This window comes from Prionailurus bengalensis, chromosome D3 (assembly GCF_016509475.1).
Source record: "Prionailurus bengalensis isolate Pbe53 chromosome D3, Fcat_Pben_1.1_paternal_pri, whole genome shotgun sequence".
In the NCBI taxonomy this organism is placed as follows: Eukaryota; Metazoa; Chordata; class Mammalia; order Carnivora; family Felidae; genus Prionailurus; species Prionailurus bengalensis.
The window spans coordinates 8243634-8263735 of NC_057356.1; the positions used below are offsets into that span (position 1 = coordinate 8243634).

Genomic DNA, 20102 nt, shown 5'->3' on the forward strand with positions numbered 1-20102 from the left:
TTTTTTTGCTGTGCTCTCTTTTAATTCATTAATCTTACTTTTTTTGTTGTGCCCAATCTGCTATGCAATCTGGGTATTTAATTCTGAATATCAGGTATTATGTTTCTCCATTCTAGAATTTCCATTTGATTCCACTTGATAGATTCCAGTTATTTGTTTTTTTTTAATATGAAATTTATTGTCAAAATGGTTTCCATACAACACCCAGTGCTCATCCCAACAGGTGCCCTCCTCAATGCCAGTTATTTGTAACATTCTCCAACTTTTCATTTATTGTCTTGAATATAATAATTGCAGCTATTTTTTTTTTAATTTTTAATGTTTATTTATTTTTGAGACAGAGAGAGACAGAGCATGAGCAGGGGAGGGTCAGAGAGAGAGGGAGACACAGAATCTGAAACAGGCTCTGGGCTCCGAGCTGTCAGCACAGAGCCCGACGCGGGGCTCGAACTCACGGACCATGAGATCATGACCTGAGCTGAAGTCAGATGCTCAACCGACTGAGCCACCCAGGCGCCCCAATTGCAGCTATTTTAAATGTCCTATCTAATAAATTTATCTGGGTGTCTGTTTCTATTATCTGTATTTTTCTCTTGATTTTCAGACATTTGTTTCTGTTCCTTTGCTAACCTAGTACTTTTTTATTGAACATCAGCCTCTGGAAACATTTCTTTCCTTAAAGAGCATTTGATTTTTTTTTTCCTCATAGATCATCTAGATCCAGTTTTGTTAGTGCTGATATTTTTCAGTTTTCTCTTATTCCTAAGATTCAGCCCTTATACCTGTGGCAGAAACTCTATTCCCAGGAAGTAGCCCTTACTTCTAGGGCCTAGCTCTTATTCCTAGGTTATAACCCTTACTCCTAAGGTGTAGCCCTTCTGGGGTTTCAACTGATAGTCTGAAGCAACATACTTTGACAAGTCCTGAATTCCTACCTCTGTCTGCCCGGCACTATGAGATACTGAAAACTTTGCTCAGCTTTTTAGTCACCTATCTACTGATTTTCACTTGGTTTTGGGGAGTCTTACCTTCCTTGCACACAGCTTAGGATTTGGTAATGCCCAAAGAGGAAATTGCATACGGAATCTTGGGCTAATGCTTTGTAGTTCCTACTCCTCCTTTCTTAGGGATCTCAATCTTATTGTCAGTCCCCAATTCCAACTCTTCCATTCCCTCTCTCCTTGTCTTTCTTTCCTTTTGGTTCTTCCATCCTCTTTTGAATCCTCTCCAGTCAGGTCTTCACACCCACCATCTTACCAAAATTTCTCTTGTCAGGATCACCAATACCTTCACATTGCTAAACCCAGTGAGCAATTCTTAGTTCTTTTCCTACTTGGCCTATTAGCAGTGTTTGACATAGTTGATCACTCCCTCTTCCTTTACTTATCTTCTAATACACTACACTCTCCTGGTTTTTCTCCTTTACTAGCACTCCTGTTTCTACTCCGTGGCTGATTTCTTCACATTTCTCCAAGGTCTAAATATTGGAGTCACCAGGCTTAGCCCTTGGATTTCTTCTCTAGTTTCACTCCCTTGGTGATCTTATCCTGTCTATGGCTTTAAAGACCTTCTTTATGCAGACAACTCACAAATTGATATCTCTAGCCTAGATTTCTCCTCAGATTTCAGTCTTGTACTTATAACATCTTGACCTCTCTGTTGGGTATCTGCTAGATATTTCAAGTTTTTAACATGTCCAAAACTAAATTTCTTATCTTCATTATTCCCTCAAATCTGGTCTTATCAAGTCTTTCTCATTTCAATAAATGGCAGCTCCATCCTCTCAGTTCTGCAGGCCAGAAACCTTAGTCATTCTTTACCCCTCATTTTCCCTTACACCTCACAGCTAATCTGTCATAATATTTTTTTGGATTTATCTCTAAAATATGTACACAACCACTTCTCGTTACCTCTACCGCCACCATCTGATTCATGCTACCATTATCTCTAACCTAAATTACTGGAGTAGTCTTCTAACTGGCTTCCTTTGTCCCTCTATAATTTGATCTCAGCACAGATGTTAAAGTGGTCTTTTAAAAATTCCTTTACTCTGAGCCACCCGACAAGCCTCCCATCTCATTTAAAATAAGTCCAAGCTCTTTCATTGGCCTAAAAATAAAGTAACCATATAATTTATCATCTAAAGTAGGACACTTTTGAGAATGCAAAGGACAGCAGACATTAACTGAGACTGTTCCAGCAAGCCATCTGAGTCCCGTATGATCCCTCCCCAACCCCACCTCATTCTCACTCAGTTTTCAGCTCACCAGTCTCCTGGATATTTCTTGGAAGGGACAGGTTTGCTCCTACCTCATGTCTTTTGCCCTTGCCAATCCCCTGGATATCTGTATGAGTTGCTCCCTCCCTTCATTCGGGCTTTGCTTAGATGTCATCTTCTCAGGAAGACCTCTAACCACCCTGTTATTTAAGATTCCAGCCCCACTCTCACCTCACACTATATGTATTTTACTTGTCTACATATTGCTTGTTTACTCACTAGAAGTAAGCTCCGTGAGGGAGGCTTTTTTTTTTTTTTATGTTTTGTTTTGTTTTGTTTTACCTGTTTTGTTACAAGTGTTTTCCCATATGGTTTGCAGCCTTAATAATTGACGTTTTATTTTATCTATCTGGTGCTTAGAACTATGCTCAGCACATTTAGGTATCTAATAAATATTGGACGGCTGAATGAATGCAAGTATATTGGTCACTTGAGAATTCATTCAGTCACCAAGTATTTATTGAGTGCTAAAATTAGAAATACTATGCACCCGAAGATACCAAAGCAAAATTTAGCCTAAGTTTATAACATACAACAGTATGTAATTATTGTTGAAGTCAATAAAAATTACTCTTTAGCATTGTAAGCTAATTTATTTTATTTGTAACTTTATTGCTATGTATTAAGTCTGTATACTACTTACAGAATCATCAAGGTTTTGACACCCATTTTGTAGACCCCAATTTTGACACCTATTTTTATTCTTTACTTTTAGCGAACTATTGAAGAGAAAAAGGGCGTATCTGGATATAGTTACACTCAGGAAGAGCTGGAAAGGGTATCTGCACTGAAGAGTGAAGTCGATGAAATGAAAGGCCGTACGCTAGATGACATGTCTGAAATGGTGATTATGCTTTTTTATAGGTTTTTTTTTTATTGTATAGCTAGAGGCAGATATTTTTCTGTTTTGTTTTCAGTGAAACACTGAAATTTTCATTTCTGCACATTGTTTACCTTATATTCCTTCATCTCTCTTTATCAGTCTCTTTTGAGTGTTTCCATTTTAGTAAGTTGTTCAACTTGTAATAATTTAGGCATTTTGCAGGGTTTTTTCCCAAGGAAACACGATAGGGTTATTAAATACCCTATAGAATTAGGTATTGAAATGCCTGCCTTATCTTGTGGTTTTTGAAGTGTGTAAAAGTTCTATAACATTAAAGAAATACTTAAGATAAAAAATAAGTTTTCCCAAATCATACCACCCTGACTAATAAAACTATTTCATTTTTGTGTTTTTCCTTCCTATCTGTCCTTATTTGGAGCTGCTACTCAGCCTGAATGAACTGATGCCGCTTTAGCAGGCATTAAAATGTTGAAATCTTTCCTTCCTTACTAGAAGGAAATAACTGTTGCCTCAAACTCTCAGAGTACCCACTTCCACCTGGCTTTTCCACATTGGCTACTTGCCCAGAACCCTCTGGATCTCACTACTGTCTAACTCCTAAAAAGATTAATGATTAACACAGCAGAGACCTTCAATACTCTGTTAATCCCCATGCTTGGTGTCCATTTTGATTGGTCATTACTTATATCATTTGGGTTATTAAGTATTTTGAATATCACTTCCTCATGTTTCGTATGTACTCTATAACCTACATAATTACATTTTTTTTACATAATACAACATGATTGTAGTTGTATTTAGGCAACTTTGTAATTTGTTTTCATTATTCAGTGTTAGATTACAAGTATTTTCCCATATAGTTTGCAAACTTAGTAATTGACATTTTATTTTATTGTATTTTATTGTATTATATTGTATTGTATTTTTGAGAGAGAGAGAGAGAGCATGTGTGCACACAAGCAGGGGAGGGGCAGAGGGACAGAGAGAATCTCAGGCAAGCTCCATGCCCAGCACAGAGTCTGATGTGGGCCTCAATCTCACAAACCATGAGATCATGACCTGAGCTGAAATCAAGAGGCAGATGCTTTAACCGACTGAGCCACCCAAGTGCCCCAATAATTGACATTTTATTTATTTTTTAAAAGTTTATTTATTTTTGAGAGAGAGAGTGCAAATGGAGGAGGGGCAGAGAGAGGGGGAGACAGAGGATCTGAAACGGGTTATGAGCTGACATCAGCAAGCCCCATATGGGGCTCAAACTCATAAACCATGAGATCATGACCTGAGCTGAAGTTGGACAGTCAAATAACTGAGCGTGCCCCAATAATTAACATTTTAAATAATTAAATGCTGGCCTCCTGGGTGGCTCAGTTAGTTAAATGTCCGACTTTAGCTCAGGTCATGATCTCATGGTTCATGAGTTTGAGCCCCATTGGGCTCTTTGCTGTCAGCACAGAGCCTGCTTCAGATCCTCTGCTCCCCTCTCTTTCCGCCCTTCCCCCACTTGCACGTGTGCGCACACTCTCAAAAATAAAAAACATTAAAAAAAATTTTTTTAAGTTAAATGCTGTTCCATATTACCAAATCAACATTTACTAAATCATTTTCCCATTGTTTGATGTTGAAATAATTTAATCTTTTTACTCTTTTAAATAACGCTTTAATAAATATATTTATGCATGTAGGTTTTTTGCTCTTTTGAATTCTTGTTTTAGATGTCATGTATTTTATTTAAATGACAGGTAAAAAAACTGAATTCACTGGTGTCTGAAAAGAAGTCAGCTCTAGCCCCAGTTATAAAAGAGCTACGACAGTTGCGTCAGAAATGTCAAGTAAGTGAATCTGATTGTGCGATACTTTTAGCACCTGATCTTGTTAAGATGTGCTGGTTATAATCCTGAATATTTTACTTGAGTAATTTATAGAAAACAAACTATGATGATGATGATGATGATTCCACAAAAGAGTAATAACATGAACTTTGAAGTTTTTTATTTAATTTATGCTATTTGTTTTGTCACATTATCGGGGGGAGGGGAGAGAGAAGGAGAAGGAATTTAAGCCGAAATCACAAGTGCAGCTAGATTAGATTTTTACTTTAAATCTGATGCATGTCAGAGCTATAAATATGAAGTCACGTTCTTCTGTGGCCAGGTAAAAGCTCAGAGTCTGCCAGCGAGTGGTGACAAGTTAACTTTAGATTAATGGACTTGCTTAGCTGGGGAGCAGGGCCAGGGGCAAACTACGATAGCTCGTGATAAGTGATGGAATACCATTACTTGGAAGCTAATTCTAACCACTGCTTTGAAGCTAAACTGTTAGAAGGTAAATGCCCTCCGCAAATCCAGATCAGATGGCCTCCGCCATCTGACATTAGCAGTTGTTATTTTATCACTCTCTGTGTAGTAATTTTAGGTTTGAATGTGGGTTGTACTGCATGTGCCTGAGTGTGGAACTATAAAATTCTTCACGAATGCCATCCATCAGAGCACAGTGAAAAATCACATGGACTTTGAAATCAGATAGACATCGTTTCCTTTTTATAGAAAATGCCATGGAGTCTGAGACAGGTTTAGTGACTTATCCAAATAGACAAATAGGCAGTGAGAGAGTTGGGGCTTGACTCCAGCATCTGTATTATCATATTTCAAATCTCCTGTTCATTCCATTACACATCGCTGCCATCACAAAAGAAGTGAGAGACAAGTCCCTATTCTCTCGAGTTCATACACTCATAGGTGAGATGAGACAAACGTGAAGAAATTCAAGAAAGACAAAAGATAAGCCAACTTAAGAAAAATATAGAAAAGAGGTGCCTGGCTGGCTCAGTCGGTGGAGCATCTGACTCTTGATCTCAGCATTGTGAGTTCAAGCCCTACTTTGGGCATAGAGCTTACTTAAGAAGGAAGGAAGGAAGGAAGGAAGGAAGGAAGGAAGGAAGGAAGGAAGGAAGGAGGAAGGAAATATATAATCAGAATCATAATTGATAAGAGGAAGCAAATGATGTGATTGTTAGGAAGGAAAAGTTTCAGAAAGGAGATTTTTGAGCAAAGTTTTGAGATTGAGGACATCAAGAATTGTTTTCATGGTTACATTCTAATCCATTGATTTTCTTAAAGCTTTTCTTGAGTAAGCAACTTGGAAATCAAAGGGACTGGTTATGTGTATTTCTAGTGATGATAAAATTTCTCCCTAATAGTGAGCTAATAAATCTATTTGTAAATAATTCTTTTATTAAATTCATTTATATATTTTTTCATTTATATATTAAATGAGTTTTATTGAAAGGATATTAAGGACAGTAAAGAAAAAGTGGTGTTATGGAATTCTAAGGATCAGAAACATAATCTGTCTGGAACAGGTACAGGTACCATAACCTGTACTCTTTATTGTTCATCTTACATGCTAAAACCTTCCTCTCTACATATTTTATGTTGAAATTTCACTAACTGTGCTATTTTCTTTGCATTTTCTAATTCAAATTCCTGGTGCAGCTCTTCTCTTTTGGGGGCAGTTTTTCATGCCCAACTATCTCATAGACTATTGACTATCCTCAGGTCAGGTCAGGGGTCCATTCTTAGTCCAGCCAGCTATGCTTGTAAGGACAGGATGAGAAGAAAGGAGGGTAATATGGTACCAAGTATGGCTACCTAGAGAATTCTCCCTCTGGAGAGGCTATAGATATGTTAGTACTTTAATTGACATCTTTTAATTCACCACCTGTTATCCTATTTGTAACAGCTGAACAGTGTTCATCTTTGCATTTCAGCCTTGTCCTCTCATATATACTTTTTTACATGGTTGGAATTTTAGTATATACTGCACTTAGTTTAAGGTTCTATTCAGACAGTATAGATAGAATGATTAAGAACATGCACTACAGAATCAGGCAGACCCTGGATAACCTTGGGTAAATGACTTTATTCCTATAAACTTTAGTTTCCTCATCTGTAAACTAGTCTCTTTGTAACAGGGTGGTTGTAAAGACTAAATGAAATAATGCATATAATGACTAATGCAACAATGACATAAGAACTTTTTAAAAAGTATTTATCTGGGGGCGCCTGGGTGGCTCAGTCGGTTAGGCGTCTGACTTCAGCTCAGGTCACGATCTCACAGTCCGTGAGTTCGAGCCCCGCGTCAGGCTCTGGGCTGATGGCTCAGAGCCTGGAGCCTGCTTCCAGTTCTGTGTCTCCCTCTGTCTCAGCCCCTCCCCCATTCATGCTCTGTCTCTCTCTGTCTCAAAAATAAATAAACGTTAAAAGGTATTTAAAAAAAAAAAAAAGTATCTGTCATGCCTGGGTGGTTCAGTTGGTTAAGTGTCCGACTCTTAATTTCAGCTCAGGTCATGCATGATCTGGTGGTTCATGAGATCAAACCCCACGTCAGGCTCTGTGCTGACATCGTGGAGCCTGCTGGGATTCCCTCTCTAAATAAATAGATAAATAAATATTTTTAAAGTATTTATTATTATAATTATTAAAGAGACTTTTAAAAGAAGGGATAATATTTATTGCTTTTCAACCAAATTGTTTTCTGAGTAAACTATATACCAGATCTTAAATCCTATAAAGTCATGTATTATAATAATGTAACCAAACCTGAAACTCATTTTCATGTGATTTAACTCAATTTCTCTGTATGTGACAGACTGCCTACCACTCCCATCACAAAGAAATGTACCCCTCTTACCACCAGTCCCAAATAATACAACTCTCCAGTTCTTTCCATATCATCAAGTCAGAGGGGTACCTAAGCCACATCAACATTTTCATCTCTGTCTTCTGCCGTGTTGAAAAGGCACTCTGCTAAGGACAAATACTGCATGATTCCACTTACATGAGGTACCCAGAGTAGTCACATTCACAGACACAGAGTAGAATGGTGGTTGTGTGGCCATAGCGAATAGGAAATTAAGTGTTTAATGGGGACAGAGTTTCAGTGTGGAAAGATGAAAAGAGATCTGGAGATGGAAGGTGGTGACGGCTGCACGACGATGTGAATGTATTTAATGCCACTTAAAAATGGTTTCAGTGGTGGGGCACCTGGGTGGCTCAGTCAGTTAAGCATCTGACTTTGGCTTAGGTCATGATCTCACAGCTTGTGAGTTCGAGCCCCACATCGGGCTCTGTGCTGACAGCCTGGAGCCTGGAGCCTGCTTCAGATTCTGTGTTTCCCTCTCTATCTCTGCCCCTCCCCCACTCACACTCTGTCTCTCTCTCTCTCTCAAAAAATAAACATTAAAAAAAATTTTTTAATATTAAAAAAATGGTTTCAGTAGTAATTTTTATTTTACGTATATTTTTACCACAATAAAAAAATCTTTTAGGGGCGCCTGAGTAGCTCAGTGGGTTAAGTGTCCCACTTTGGCTCAGGTCATGATCTAATGGTTTGTGAGTTCGAGCCCTGCATCAGGCTCTGTGATGACAACTCAGAGCCTCGAGCTTGCTCCCAATTGTGTGTCTCCCCCTCTCTCTGCCCCTTCCTCCCTCCCTCCCTCTCTCTTTCTCTCTCTCTCAAAAATAAATAAACATTAAAAATTATCTAAAAAAATCTTTTAAAGGGGGACAGGACTTGCCTGTTTGCGTTAGCTGTTGGGTTTGTTTTTTGTTTTTTTTCCCAGTGGTTGAGTTCATTGTATTTGGTGAGTGTCTGATGCTCATTTTGCTTATCTCCATATGTCAGTCTCCTGCATCCATGTATATATAGTTCTACTTTTATCCAGAAACCTTTTGTGATAAAAAGTATACTAAACAAAAGAGGCTAGCCAAGTCATTGATTGTAAGCTCTTTTCAAATCTTAACTGAAATTCTTAATTGTTCTCTACTTTAAATATTATTTGGGTTTTTTTTAGAAGAAAGCATTTTTCTTCTATTTTTTTTAAATGTTTATTTATTTTTGAGAGAGAGTGAGGGAGAGAGTACAAGAGGGGCAGGGGGAAAGAGAGGGAGATACAGAATCCAAAGCAGGCTCCAGGCTCTGAGCTGTCAGTACAGAGCCTGACACAGGGCCCAAACTCACCACCTGTAAGATCATGACCTGAGTCGAAGTCGGACACTTAACCGACTGACCACCCAGGTGCCCTGAATATTATTCATTTTTAACTTGCATGTACTTACCACTCAAAACTACATAAATGTCTTGTTAAAGTGCAGGACTACTTGAAAATACTTTATACTTCTTGCTTTAATGGGCAGTTCTGAAATATTTAGGAAACTTTATAGTGAATTGTTTATAGTGAACATTTCCTTTCTATTGTATTTGTATGTTCTAAATTTGAATAATAACAACTGTTTGAAAACTAGAGCACTGCAACTCCAGATGTATAACTTACATTTATCTAAATCTTTTATAATCACCTAGAATGAGAATAGCATCTTGAAAAGTGTTATGTTTATTTTCTTAGGAGTAGTTCTATAAATTACATGTAATTAAATGTCATAATACATAAAATTGCTAATATAATGGAAGAGCTAAAATGCTCATTTTAGAGTATAAAATCTGACAATTATTGATTTCACTGAGATATTTCTCATTGATCCCTTTTTGTTATAAAAGTAAAAACATGTTCTTGGTAAGAATTCAAACTGAAATTCTATACCCATTAAAAACAGACCATTCACCAAGAAGCTTTAAATGATACATTTGAAAAGCTTGATCTGATGAATACATGGAGAACCCAGTACTCAACAAATGGAAAATACATTCTTTTTAAGATCAAGTCACCAAAAAAAATTAGGTTGGCCTCTGATCTCTCCATGGCCACACTTAACCCTGGAAGACAGTAGAGCAGTATACTTTAAAAAGGGGAAGAATAGAAATTATCTCTCTCTCTACACTCCCCAGAAGTAAAACAGGTCCTTATGCGTTTTCCAGCAATTTCCTGAGAACTAATGAATGGATAATTATTTATTGGCTGCCTAAAGTTTGTTCTACTCTCCAGAAAGACAAAGGCTTTTTTTGGTGGTGGCAGACAGAATTAAACTCTGACTGATAATTAAGAACAAAACATCTGCTTCCTTTTGTTTGCATTTGCCTACTGTACTTTTGCCCATCTTTTGCCTTTAACTTTTTATTTACTTTTTTTAATTTGTTTTTAATGTGTATTTTTTTGAAGGAGAGAGAGACAGAGTGTCAGTGGGGGAGGGGCAGACAGAGAGGGAGACGCAGAATCCAAAGCAGACTCCAGGCTCCAAGCTGTCAGCACAGATCCCCACGTGGGGCTGGAACTCAAAAACCATGAGATCGTGACCTGAACCGAAGTCAGACACCCAACTGACAGCCACCCAGGCGCCCCTGCTTTTAACTTTTTAAAAATTATCTTGTTGTAGGTGTCTCTGAATAGGTCTTGAATTGGGTTTTGGTATGCGATATAATCTGAAGGGTTTGTTTTAATAAGTAAGTTTAGACCCTTTAACTTTATTGATATGCAGACATATTTGATCTTAGTACATGTCATGTGTAGCTTTTGATTTTTTTTAAGTTTATTTATTTTGAGAGAGGCAGAGAGCGAGCAGGGGAGGTACAGAAAGAGAGGAGGAGAGAGAATCCGAAGCGGGCTCTGTGCTGACAGCAGAGAGCCGGACATGGGGCTCGAGAGAGAACCGCGAGATCATGACTGAGCCGAAGTCAGACGCTTAACCGACTGAGCCACCCAGGTGTCTGTAGCTTTTGATTTTAAAGCCCCCCCAAAAAATCCTGGGGTTTGTTTTGTTTTGTTTTGTTTTCATTTTCTCTCTCGTTTTTTTCTCCTTGTCCCTCTCCCTCATCCTCCCTGTATGTGTTTCTGGCTTGTGGATTTGGTCTGGTGGTGATATTTGTAACTCTACCATTAATCATCCATTTCTATAGGTATGATCTATTAATCCCCACTGTGAGCAGTGATGAAATTAGTTTTTTTCCTCTTCCTTTTCCCCTCCTTCCCTCTCTTTTAGTACTTGAATTTAGTCAATCATATTGTCTCTTTTACTATTTGCCTTTATACTTTTAATATACTTATAACTTGATTAATCAGATTTAAATTATATCTGTTGGTTTAACAGATATAAAAGATATAACAGATATCTGTTCCCCCACTCACCCCTAGCAATTAAAAATTGAGGAAACCAGCTTATTTATTCTACCTTCCACTTTCTTTTCCCTTTCCCTTCCCTGCAGATTTTGTAGTATCATTTCTACATTGTCAGGGCATGTAACATTTACATTCTCTTCTATTACCCTGGTTCCCACTTGTGTTTTCAGTGTTAAACCTGTAATTATTAGATTCAGTGCTCATTACCAGTCCTTTCACTGCCCTTTTTCCTAATTTTTATTGTCTGTGATTTGTCCTCTAGGAGAATCCTCAAAAAAAACCTCACAAGAACAATATTCCCTAATGAGTTCTTGCATGTTCCAGAGTTTCTTGCCTTAAATATTTAAAAATTAGCTTGACTGAGCATAAAATCTTTACATTGTGCTTTCTTTCCTTGAGAATTTTTAAAGTATACTGCTCTACTGTCTTCCAGGGTTAAGTGTGGCCATGGAGAGATCAGAGGCCAACCTAATTTTTTTTTTGGTGACTTGCTACTAAAAAGAATGTGTATTTTCCATTTGTTGAGTACTGGATTCTCTATGTGTTCATCAGATCAGGCTTTTCAAATGTATCACCTAAAGCTTCTTAGTGAATGGGGAGTTGTTTCATGGGTATAGAATTTCAGTTTTACAAGATGAGAATAGTTCTGGAGATTGGCTGCACAGCACAGCGAGTGTACTCAGTACTTAACTGTACATTTAAAAATGGTTACAATGGGGGGCGCCTGGGTGGCTCAGTCGGTTGAGCGTCCGACTTCGCTCAGGTCACGATCTCACGGTCCGTGAGTTCGAGCCCCGCATCAGGCTCTGTGCCGACAGCTCAGAGCCTGGAGCCTGCTTCAGATTCTGTGTCTCCCTCTCTCTTTGGCCCTCCCCCCATTCATGCTCTGTCTCTCTCTGTCTCAAAATAAATAAATGTTAAAAAAAAATTTTTTTTTAAATGGTTACAATGGTAAATTTTATGTTATTTTGCCAGAATTAAGAAAAAGATTCCTGATTTAAAAAAAAAACCTTCCTGGTAAATTATTCATTTTATCATTTTTTTAATTCTCTTTATTCCTGCTAAGGTTTTGGTCTAAGATTTTTATTTTGTCTGCTATTAATGTAAGTATGCCAGCTTGCTTTCTTATGATTAGGATTGCCTGGTATATCTTTTTATTTCTGTTTTCTTTTAGCTTTCTGTGTCCTTACTTTTGTCATATGTCTCATAAACAGCATATAGCTAGATCTTATGTGGGTGGTTTCTTCATTCAGTTTGAGAATCTGTCTTTTAATTGGTGTATTTAATACCATTTACATTTACTTTTAGTATTGATACGTAGGGATTTATTTCTGTTTTGTACATCCGGTTTACTGTGCTTTTTCTTTGCTGCTTCTTTCCTGCCCTTCAACGCATCACTCTGTGTTCTTTTATCTTCTTTGTTCCCTTTGTTTACTTTTCTATCTTCTATTCTGGTATTGTTATTCCTAAATTTTTAACATATATTTTCATGACTTAATGAATTCTAAATCTAGTAGGCATCTCCTGAACAATACAGGGACCTTAGAATAGTTTAATACCCTCTCTTGCCTTACATGTGTGTTGTTATCCTCTAGTAGTTTATTTCCATTTTATTTCTTCCTCTCTCTCTTGTTTTTAGTAGGCTCCACACCCAGAGTGGAGCCCAACACAGGGCTTGAACTCATGACCCTGAGATCAAGACCTGAGCTGAGATGCTTAACCGACTGAGCCACCCAAGCACCCCTATATCTTCATCTCTAAAAGTAGTTGTCGGGTGGTCATTACTTATAATCACTATTTTATACGGTCATTTCCTGCTTAGATTGACTCACAAATTTAACCCTTCTCACCATTGTTTCTTACATTTTAACCCTTCCTTCTGGATTCAGTTTCTTTCTTCCTGAAATTAAATTTCCTTGTTTTTTTTCTTTTAGCAGTTCTCTCAGTAAAGAATCATCACTATAAGTAAACCACCTTTTTTTTTCTTTAATAATGGTTTGTTCATTGCTTTCTGGTTTCTCTTGTGTTGAAAAGTCTGCCATCAGTTTAATTATCATTTCTTTTTAGGTAATATCTTGCCTATAATTGGTTATAATATTTTTATTTTTGTCTTTGGTGTTGTCCAATTTCACTACTGTGATCTAAATACAGATTTAGTTTTATTTGCTCTGCTGGATTTTGTGTTTTTTGTCTTCCATTAATTCTAGGAGAATTCTCCATGATATCTTCAAATATTCTCTGCCCTATTTTCTTTAGTTCATTCTCCAGCGACTGCTATTATTTGCAGTTAGGCATACTTATGACCCTGTGGGGATGACAGGGGATGTCTGTCCCCTATTGCATGACTTTGTCTTCATATTTTTATCTTTTTTGTCTCTCGGTGATGAATTTTAAATAATTTCTTCAGCTCTGCTTTCGAGTTCATTCTTTGTATCTTCTGAGCTGTGTCTAATTTCACATTTATACCATTTAATTTTTAATTTCAATGACTATTTTTTCATTTTTGTCTATTTTTACTCACTGTACTTTTTTTCTTAATCTTTTGTTTTCAGTTCCTTTTTTATGACTTTGTTTCAAGCACACTTTCTTAATAGACTTGTCTCTAGTATCCAAAGTTCCTGGAGGTATAGTCCTGCTGTTTTTTATATCTTCTGATCCTCACACATAAGGATTGATTGTTTCCTTGTGTATTTATACTTTTGGATTGTGAGCTTGTCTTTAGTAGGGTTTTGTCTTCTGAATCCCAGCAGCTAGGATGGAGCATGTGTCCCTCCAGAATGGCTTTGCAGTTGGCTCTCCTGGTGTTTTAGGAATATGACAAGCTCAGAGCTAATTTTGAGTTTATGTCTTGGCTTGGAAGTTTGTGTAGGAAAGGGTAGATTTGAACGAATCTGCCCAAGGATGGGCCCTTCTCTCCAGCTGCCCCTGCAGCAGCACAGGTGCATTTTCTGATCAGTGTAGCCATCAGACTCATAGGCCACACATGCACACACACACAAAAGCGACCATCTGCTATAGCACCTTCATCTCATTGAGAGTCCCAGCTGCTACAGCCACTGTTGCCCCTCCTCCCATTTACGGTGGGAATGACCATCACCCACAAGAGTCTGAAATATGTGTAGGTCCCTTTGATACATAAAAGCCACAGCTCCTTTTTATAACCAGTTTCTTTTTTCCAATAAAAATTAAAAGGATTTTTAACTTCCAAGCGTTTTTTTGAGACAGCACAACTAACACAATGAAAATCAGAACATCTTATTAATAAATGTAACAACAAACCAAAGTAATTTTGAGCATAAGTTAACCCATTTATTATAGGCTAGTAATGTTTGAAATGGTGGAGCTTCCACTGGTCTTTCGATTCCTTCAGATGTTACTGTGATGGCAGAAGTGGTGTTGTTAAGTCCGGCCCCACCAGCTACCTTTTTCATGCAGGAACCACGGTGCCAGATCCCCACAGCTCGTTTTTTCATCTTGGTTTTGCCACAGAGCAAGCAAATGTACTTGGCATGCTGGCTTATTTCAATTTTCTTCACCATTTTCCCGAAGGAGGCACCATAATGGAGCCCATATTTACATATGATTCTGACCTTCTGACCTTGGTGCATTTAGCCATGTCACCACAAACTAGGGCTGGGCCTGGAGACAGCTCCTACCAGGTAGGTTTTGTTTTGATATGGAAGCTTCACAAGTTTGCAGTTCATCCTTGCACAGAAACGCCATGCTAATCTTCTCTGTATCATTCCAATTCTTAGTATATGTGCTGCCACAGCAAGCACCCCACCGGTTTTTTATACTATGCTAGTCACCCCAAACCAGATGCAGTCCCACACAACAAAGGAAGCACACACAACATTACCCATTCGTGTTCACTCTCCTGTTCCTTCCCCAGAAAACTGCTGCGTGAAACCAAGGTCATTCTGAGGCTGGCTTGCTTCATTCCAAGCCTGGTGTTAACCCTTTACACCCAGCCGCCCAGGTTGAAAAACAGCCTGGATTCTATGGGGTTCTCAGTTCTAACTTCCCACTCTGTCTTCTGCCCTGCCTGGATATTAGAATCACTCCATTACTGAGATTGACTGCTCCCAGCTTCCTTCCCCAAGGGCAGCCACAGTGTGTCATCCTTCATTTCTGGCCCTGGTAATTCCTCTTCCTTCCTGAGAAGTTCATTTCAGCTCTGGATTTGAAAAGATGTTTGCTCCACCTTATCAAGCATTTGTAGATATTTTTAGCATTTCCAGTATTTATAGATGATTTTCGGGTTATCTAATCCAGAATATTACATTAGAAGGAAGTTTGAAACTACTCAAACAGCCTGAATTCAAATTCTGACACTCCTTTTCTTCAGTAAAATCTTTGACAAAGTATGTGGCTTCCATGAACTTTCTCCAAGCATGATATGGGGGTATTAATACCTACCTCAAGGGGTTGTGGTGAGATTGAGTTACTGACAAGGGTAAGCTCAAAGGCCCTACCATGGTTTCCAAAGTTCTGACCAAGCCCCTGCCAAAGCATTCAGCATCTTCTCGCACTTTCCAGACATACTCCAGTATAATAAACTACTTGTTCGTTCTGAATTGTTCTTCTCTCTGGCTTCCAAGCCTTTATACACAGTGTTCTTTTTTTCTGAACATTCTCCTCCCTTGTTCACCTTCTCCCTAGCTATTGTACTAATCCTTCATCCCTCAACTTAGGTATCAGTTTCTCTATCACTGCTGATCTCCAAGCCTGGGTTAAGTCCTGTGAGAGTCCCACGTTCTCCTATAACACTTACATTTGCCCATCATACCACTCAACAGGCTGTTTACTTGTCTGAACATACTTTAGGGGAAGGATTTTGGCTGTTTTGCTCACTGTTGTATCCCAGCTCCTAATAAAGAGCCTGGCACACAGCTCAATACATGGTAGCTATTATTTTTATCAGTATCTTCATCTGTCATAATTCTCAAATGTCTGATTGTTGTATAAATAACTCTTAAGTATGCCAAGAAGCTTAGAGTTAAGTTACAAGACTGACAAGGGCATGTATTGTTTCAGAGCCACATTTTAGGCCTTTGTTTTTCACTTATTCAATCATTTATCCTTTCATACTAGGAACTAACCCAGGAGTGTGATGAAAAGAAATCCCAGTATGATAGCTGTGCAGCAGGCCTCGAAAGCAATCGGTCCAAATTAGAACAGGTAAGAAGATAGTTTTTATTTTTTCACAATTTAGCAGAAACTGCCTGTGTATGCATGTTTTCACTACCCTGACATCAAAAGACTCCCAAATCTTTACCCTCATTCTCTGAGCCTGTCCCCTAAGCTCGAGAGATCTTTATTTCTTCAGACGTGATGCATACACACCAAATTCTCCATCTGTACCACAACCACCAAGGTCCAGGCCACAAGCAGGTGTCTCCCACAGTAACCCAGCTCTGCTCTCTTACCTTCACCCTTGCCTTCCTAAGGTTTTTTCTCTATAGAGCATCCAAAGAAACCTGTGGGAAACTTAGGCCACCCTCCACTAGCTTCCTACTGCACTTAAAACCTGACTTCCAAACTATGGTCTGCAAGGCCCACCTGCCTCCTGAACTTCATGTTCATGTGCTTTTCTCTTCATCCACAGGGCCACAGCCACACTGGCCTTCTTCTTGCACATCAGACAAGCTAAGCTTGTTTTCACCTCATGGCTTTTGCTTGTGCTATTCTCTCTCTGGGACACTCTGCCTCTAGCTCTTTACCTTGATCTCTCCTGCTCATCATCAGGTCTCAGCCTGAATGTCACCTCCTCCTGGAGGTCTTCTCTGATCATCCTATCTAATGTTGCCTGTTGGGTCGCCCTATCACATTCTACTACTACTGACTTTTCTTCATAGTACTGAAGAAAAGTCTGAAACTACCTTCATTACCTATCTCCTTGTTTATGCCTATTTCCTCTACTTGAATGAGAGCGAGGGCCTATAGTCTTATTCACCGTTGTGTCCCCAGCACCTAGCACAGAGTTGGGCACATGGTAGGTACTTAATAAATTAATAACTAAACCTGTAGGTTTTGGAGCAATAGGAGTAGTCTTTAGAAAAGATTGCAACCTAGTCTATTATGGCAAACAAAATTATAATCACAAAAGAAGAAATTACTCTGATGGCATTTTGTTGTACATTTAAAGTCATCCTTTCTGCATTTGATTATTCTTTCAATAATGTTGCCCGTTTAAAATTATATATTGTAGGAAGTCAGAGGACTCCGTGAAGAATGTCTTCAGGAAGAAAGTAGATACCATTACACAAATTGTATGATTAAGGTAAAATAAAGAAAGAGGACCAAGAATTTTTCTGAGATTTTTCTGTATCAAGGACTTAACCTAAAATTTAACCTTTCCACTTAGAACCTAGAAGTACAACTTTGTCGTGCTACTGATGAGATGAAGGCTTATGTTTCTTCTGATCAACAAGAAAAAAGAAAGGCAATTAGGCAAGTAATTTTGTTGTTTCTATATTGAGTTACTTAACGTTTTCACCTATAGAAGTTTCTTTTTAATTTTACTAACTTCTGTATTTAAACTCCAGTATAGTTCTTGTAGTGTTACATTAGTTTCCGGTGTACAACATAGTGATTCAGCAATTCCATACATACTCGGTGCTCATCATAATTGTACTCTTAATCCCCATCACCTGTTTCACCCATCCCCCTCACCCACCTCGCCTCTGGGAACCATCAGTTTGTTCTCTAGAGTTTCGAGTCTGTTTCTTGGTTTGTCTCTCTCTCTCTCTCTTCCTTTGTTCATTTGTTTTGTTTCTTAAATTCCACATATGAGTGAAATGATATGGTGTGTATCTTTCTCTGACTGACTTATTTCACCTGGCATTGTACTCTCCAGCTGCATCCGTGTTGTTGCAAATGGCAAGGTTTCATTCTTTTTTATGGCTGTGACCTGTAGAAGTTTTATACATAAGATGGAATTACTAAATTGGGGGTACTTAAATAAGCAGATATTAAGATATTACTTAGGATTAAATCTTATTAAATATCTTCCTGATACTCCAGCCCTACTAAGTAGGAATACCTGTAATTTACTTTCTGGATTGCTTGATTTTTTATCATGGCAAAAAAAACCGATATAAAATTTGCCATGTTGGGGCACTGGGTGGCTCAGTAGGTTGAGCGTCCGACTTCGGCTCAGGTCATGATCTTGCGGTTTGTGAGTTCAAGCCCCGCATCAGGCTCTGTGCTGACAGCTCAGAGCCTGAAGCCTGCTTTGAATTCTGTGTCTCCCTCTCTCTCTGCCCCTCCCCTGCTCATGCTGTGTCTCTGTCTCAAAAATAAATAAAACATTTTTAAAAAATTAAAATTTGCCATGTTTACTATTTTCTTTAATTTTATTTTCAATTTTTTTAAATTTACATCCAAATTAATTAGCATATAGTGCAACAATGATTTCAGGAGTAGATTCCTTAATGCCCCTTCCCCATTTAGCCCATCCCCCCTCCCACAACTCCTCCAGCAACCCTGTTTGTTCTCCATATTTATGAGTCTCTTCTGTTTTGTCCCCCTCCCTGTTTTTATATTATTTTTGTTTCCCTTCCCTTATGTTCATCTGTTTTGTCTCTTAAAGTCCTCATATGAGTGAAGTCATACAATTTTTGTCTTTCTCTGGCTGACTAATTTCACTTAGCATAATACCCTCCAGTTCCATCCATGTAGTTGCAAATGGCAAGATTTCATTCTTTTTGATTGCCAAATAATAATACTTCATTGTATGTGTGTGTGTGTGTGTGTGTGTGTGTGTGTATCACATTTTCTTTATCCATTCATCCATTGATGGACATTTGGGCTCTTTCCATACTTTGGCTATTGTTGATAGTGCTGCTATAAACATGGGGGTGCATGTGTCCCTTCAAAACAGCATACCTGTATCCCATGGATGAATGCCTAGTAATGCAATTGCTGGGTCCTAGGGTAGTTCTATTTTTAGTTTTTTGAGGAACCTCCATATTGTTTTCCAGAGTGGCTGCACCAGCTTGCATTGTCACCAACAATGCAGAAGAGATCCTCTTTCTCCGTATCCTCACCAACATCTGTTGTTGCCTGAGTTGTTAATGTTAGCCACTCTGACAGGTGTAACGTGGTACCTCATTGTGGTTTTGATTTGTATTTCCCTGATGATGAGTGATGTTGAGCATTTTTTCATGTGTTGGTTGGCCATCTGGATGTCTTCCTTGGAGAAGTGTCTATTCATGTCTTTTGCCCATTTCTTCACTGGATGATTTGTTTTTTGGGTGTTGAGTTTGATAAGTTCTTTATAGATTTTGGATACCAACCCTTTGTCTGATATGTCATTTGCAAGTATCTTCTCCCATTCCATCGCTTGCCTTTTAGTTTTGCTGATTGTTTCCCTCGCTGTGCAGAAGCTTTTTATTTTGATGAGGTGCCAGTAGTTCATTTTTGCTTTTGTTTCCCTTGCCTCCGGAGATGTGTTGAGTAAGAAGTTGCTGCGGGCAAGATCAAAGAGGTTTTTGCCTGCTTTCTCCTCAAGGATCTTGATGACTTCCTGTCTTACATTGAGGTCTTGCATCCATTTTGAGTTTATTTTCCTGTATGGTGTAAGAAAGCGGTCCAGGTTCATTCTTCTGCATGTTGCTGTCCAGTTTTCCCAGCATCACTTGCTGAAGAGACTGTCTTTATTCCATTGGATATTCTTTCCTGTTTTGTCAAAGATTAGTTGGCCATACGTTTGTGGGTCCATTTCTGGGTTCTCTATTCTGTTCTATTGATCTGAGTGTCTGTTCTTGTGCCACATGTTTACCATTTTTAGGTGTATAATTCAATTGCATTGATCACATTCACAGTGTTATGCAACCACCACCACTATGCAATACCAAACCTTTTTTTTTTAATATTTATTTATTGTTGAGAGACAGAGAGAGAGA

General features: G+C 38.4%; 1 protein-coding gene and 1 non-coding gene across 11 annotated transcripts in view; one reads left to right on the forward strand and one right to left on the reverse strand.

The window, feature by feature from the left end:
- Positions 1-20102, forward strand: part of IFT81 (intraflagellar transport 81) — a 192456-nt gene that overhangs the window by 158071 nt on the left and 14283 nt on the right. For all 10 annotated transcript variants that reach the window (XR_006293860.1, XR_006293861.1, XM_043557537.1 and 7 more), the window contains 5 exons: positions 2994-3122; positions 4865-4954; positions 16288-16374; positions 17405-17476; positions 17561-17646. Coding sequence is in view for 8 of the 10 variants with exons in the window: in XM_043557537.1 (XP_043413472.1) it covers positions 2994-3122; positions 4865-4954; positions 16288-16374; positions 17405-17476; positions 17561-17646 (464 nt within the window). In the remaining 2 variants the exon portion in view is untranslated. The remainder of the gene's footprint in view (positions 1-2993; positions 3123-4864; positions 4955-16287; positions 16375-17404; positions 17477-17560; positions 17647-20102) is intronic.
- On the reverse strand, positions 14863-14972 carry LOC122471052. Its single transcript, XR_006294077.1, has one exon. It is a non-coding gene; the product is annotated as a U6 spliceosomal RNA (small nuclear RNA).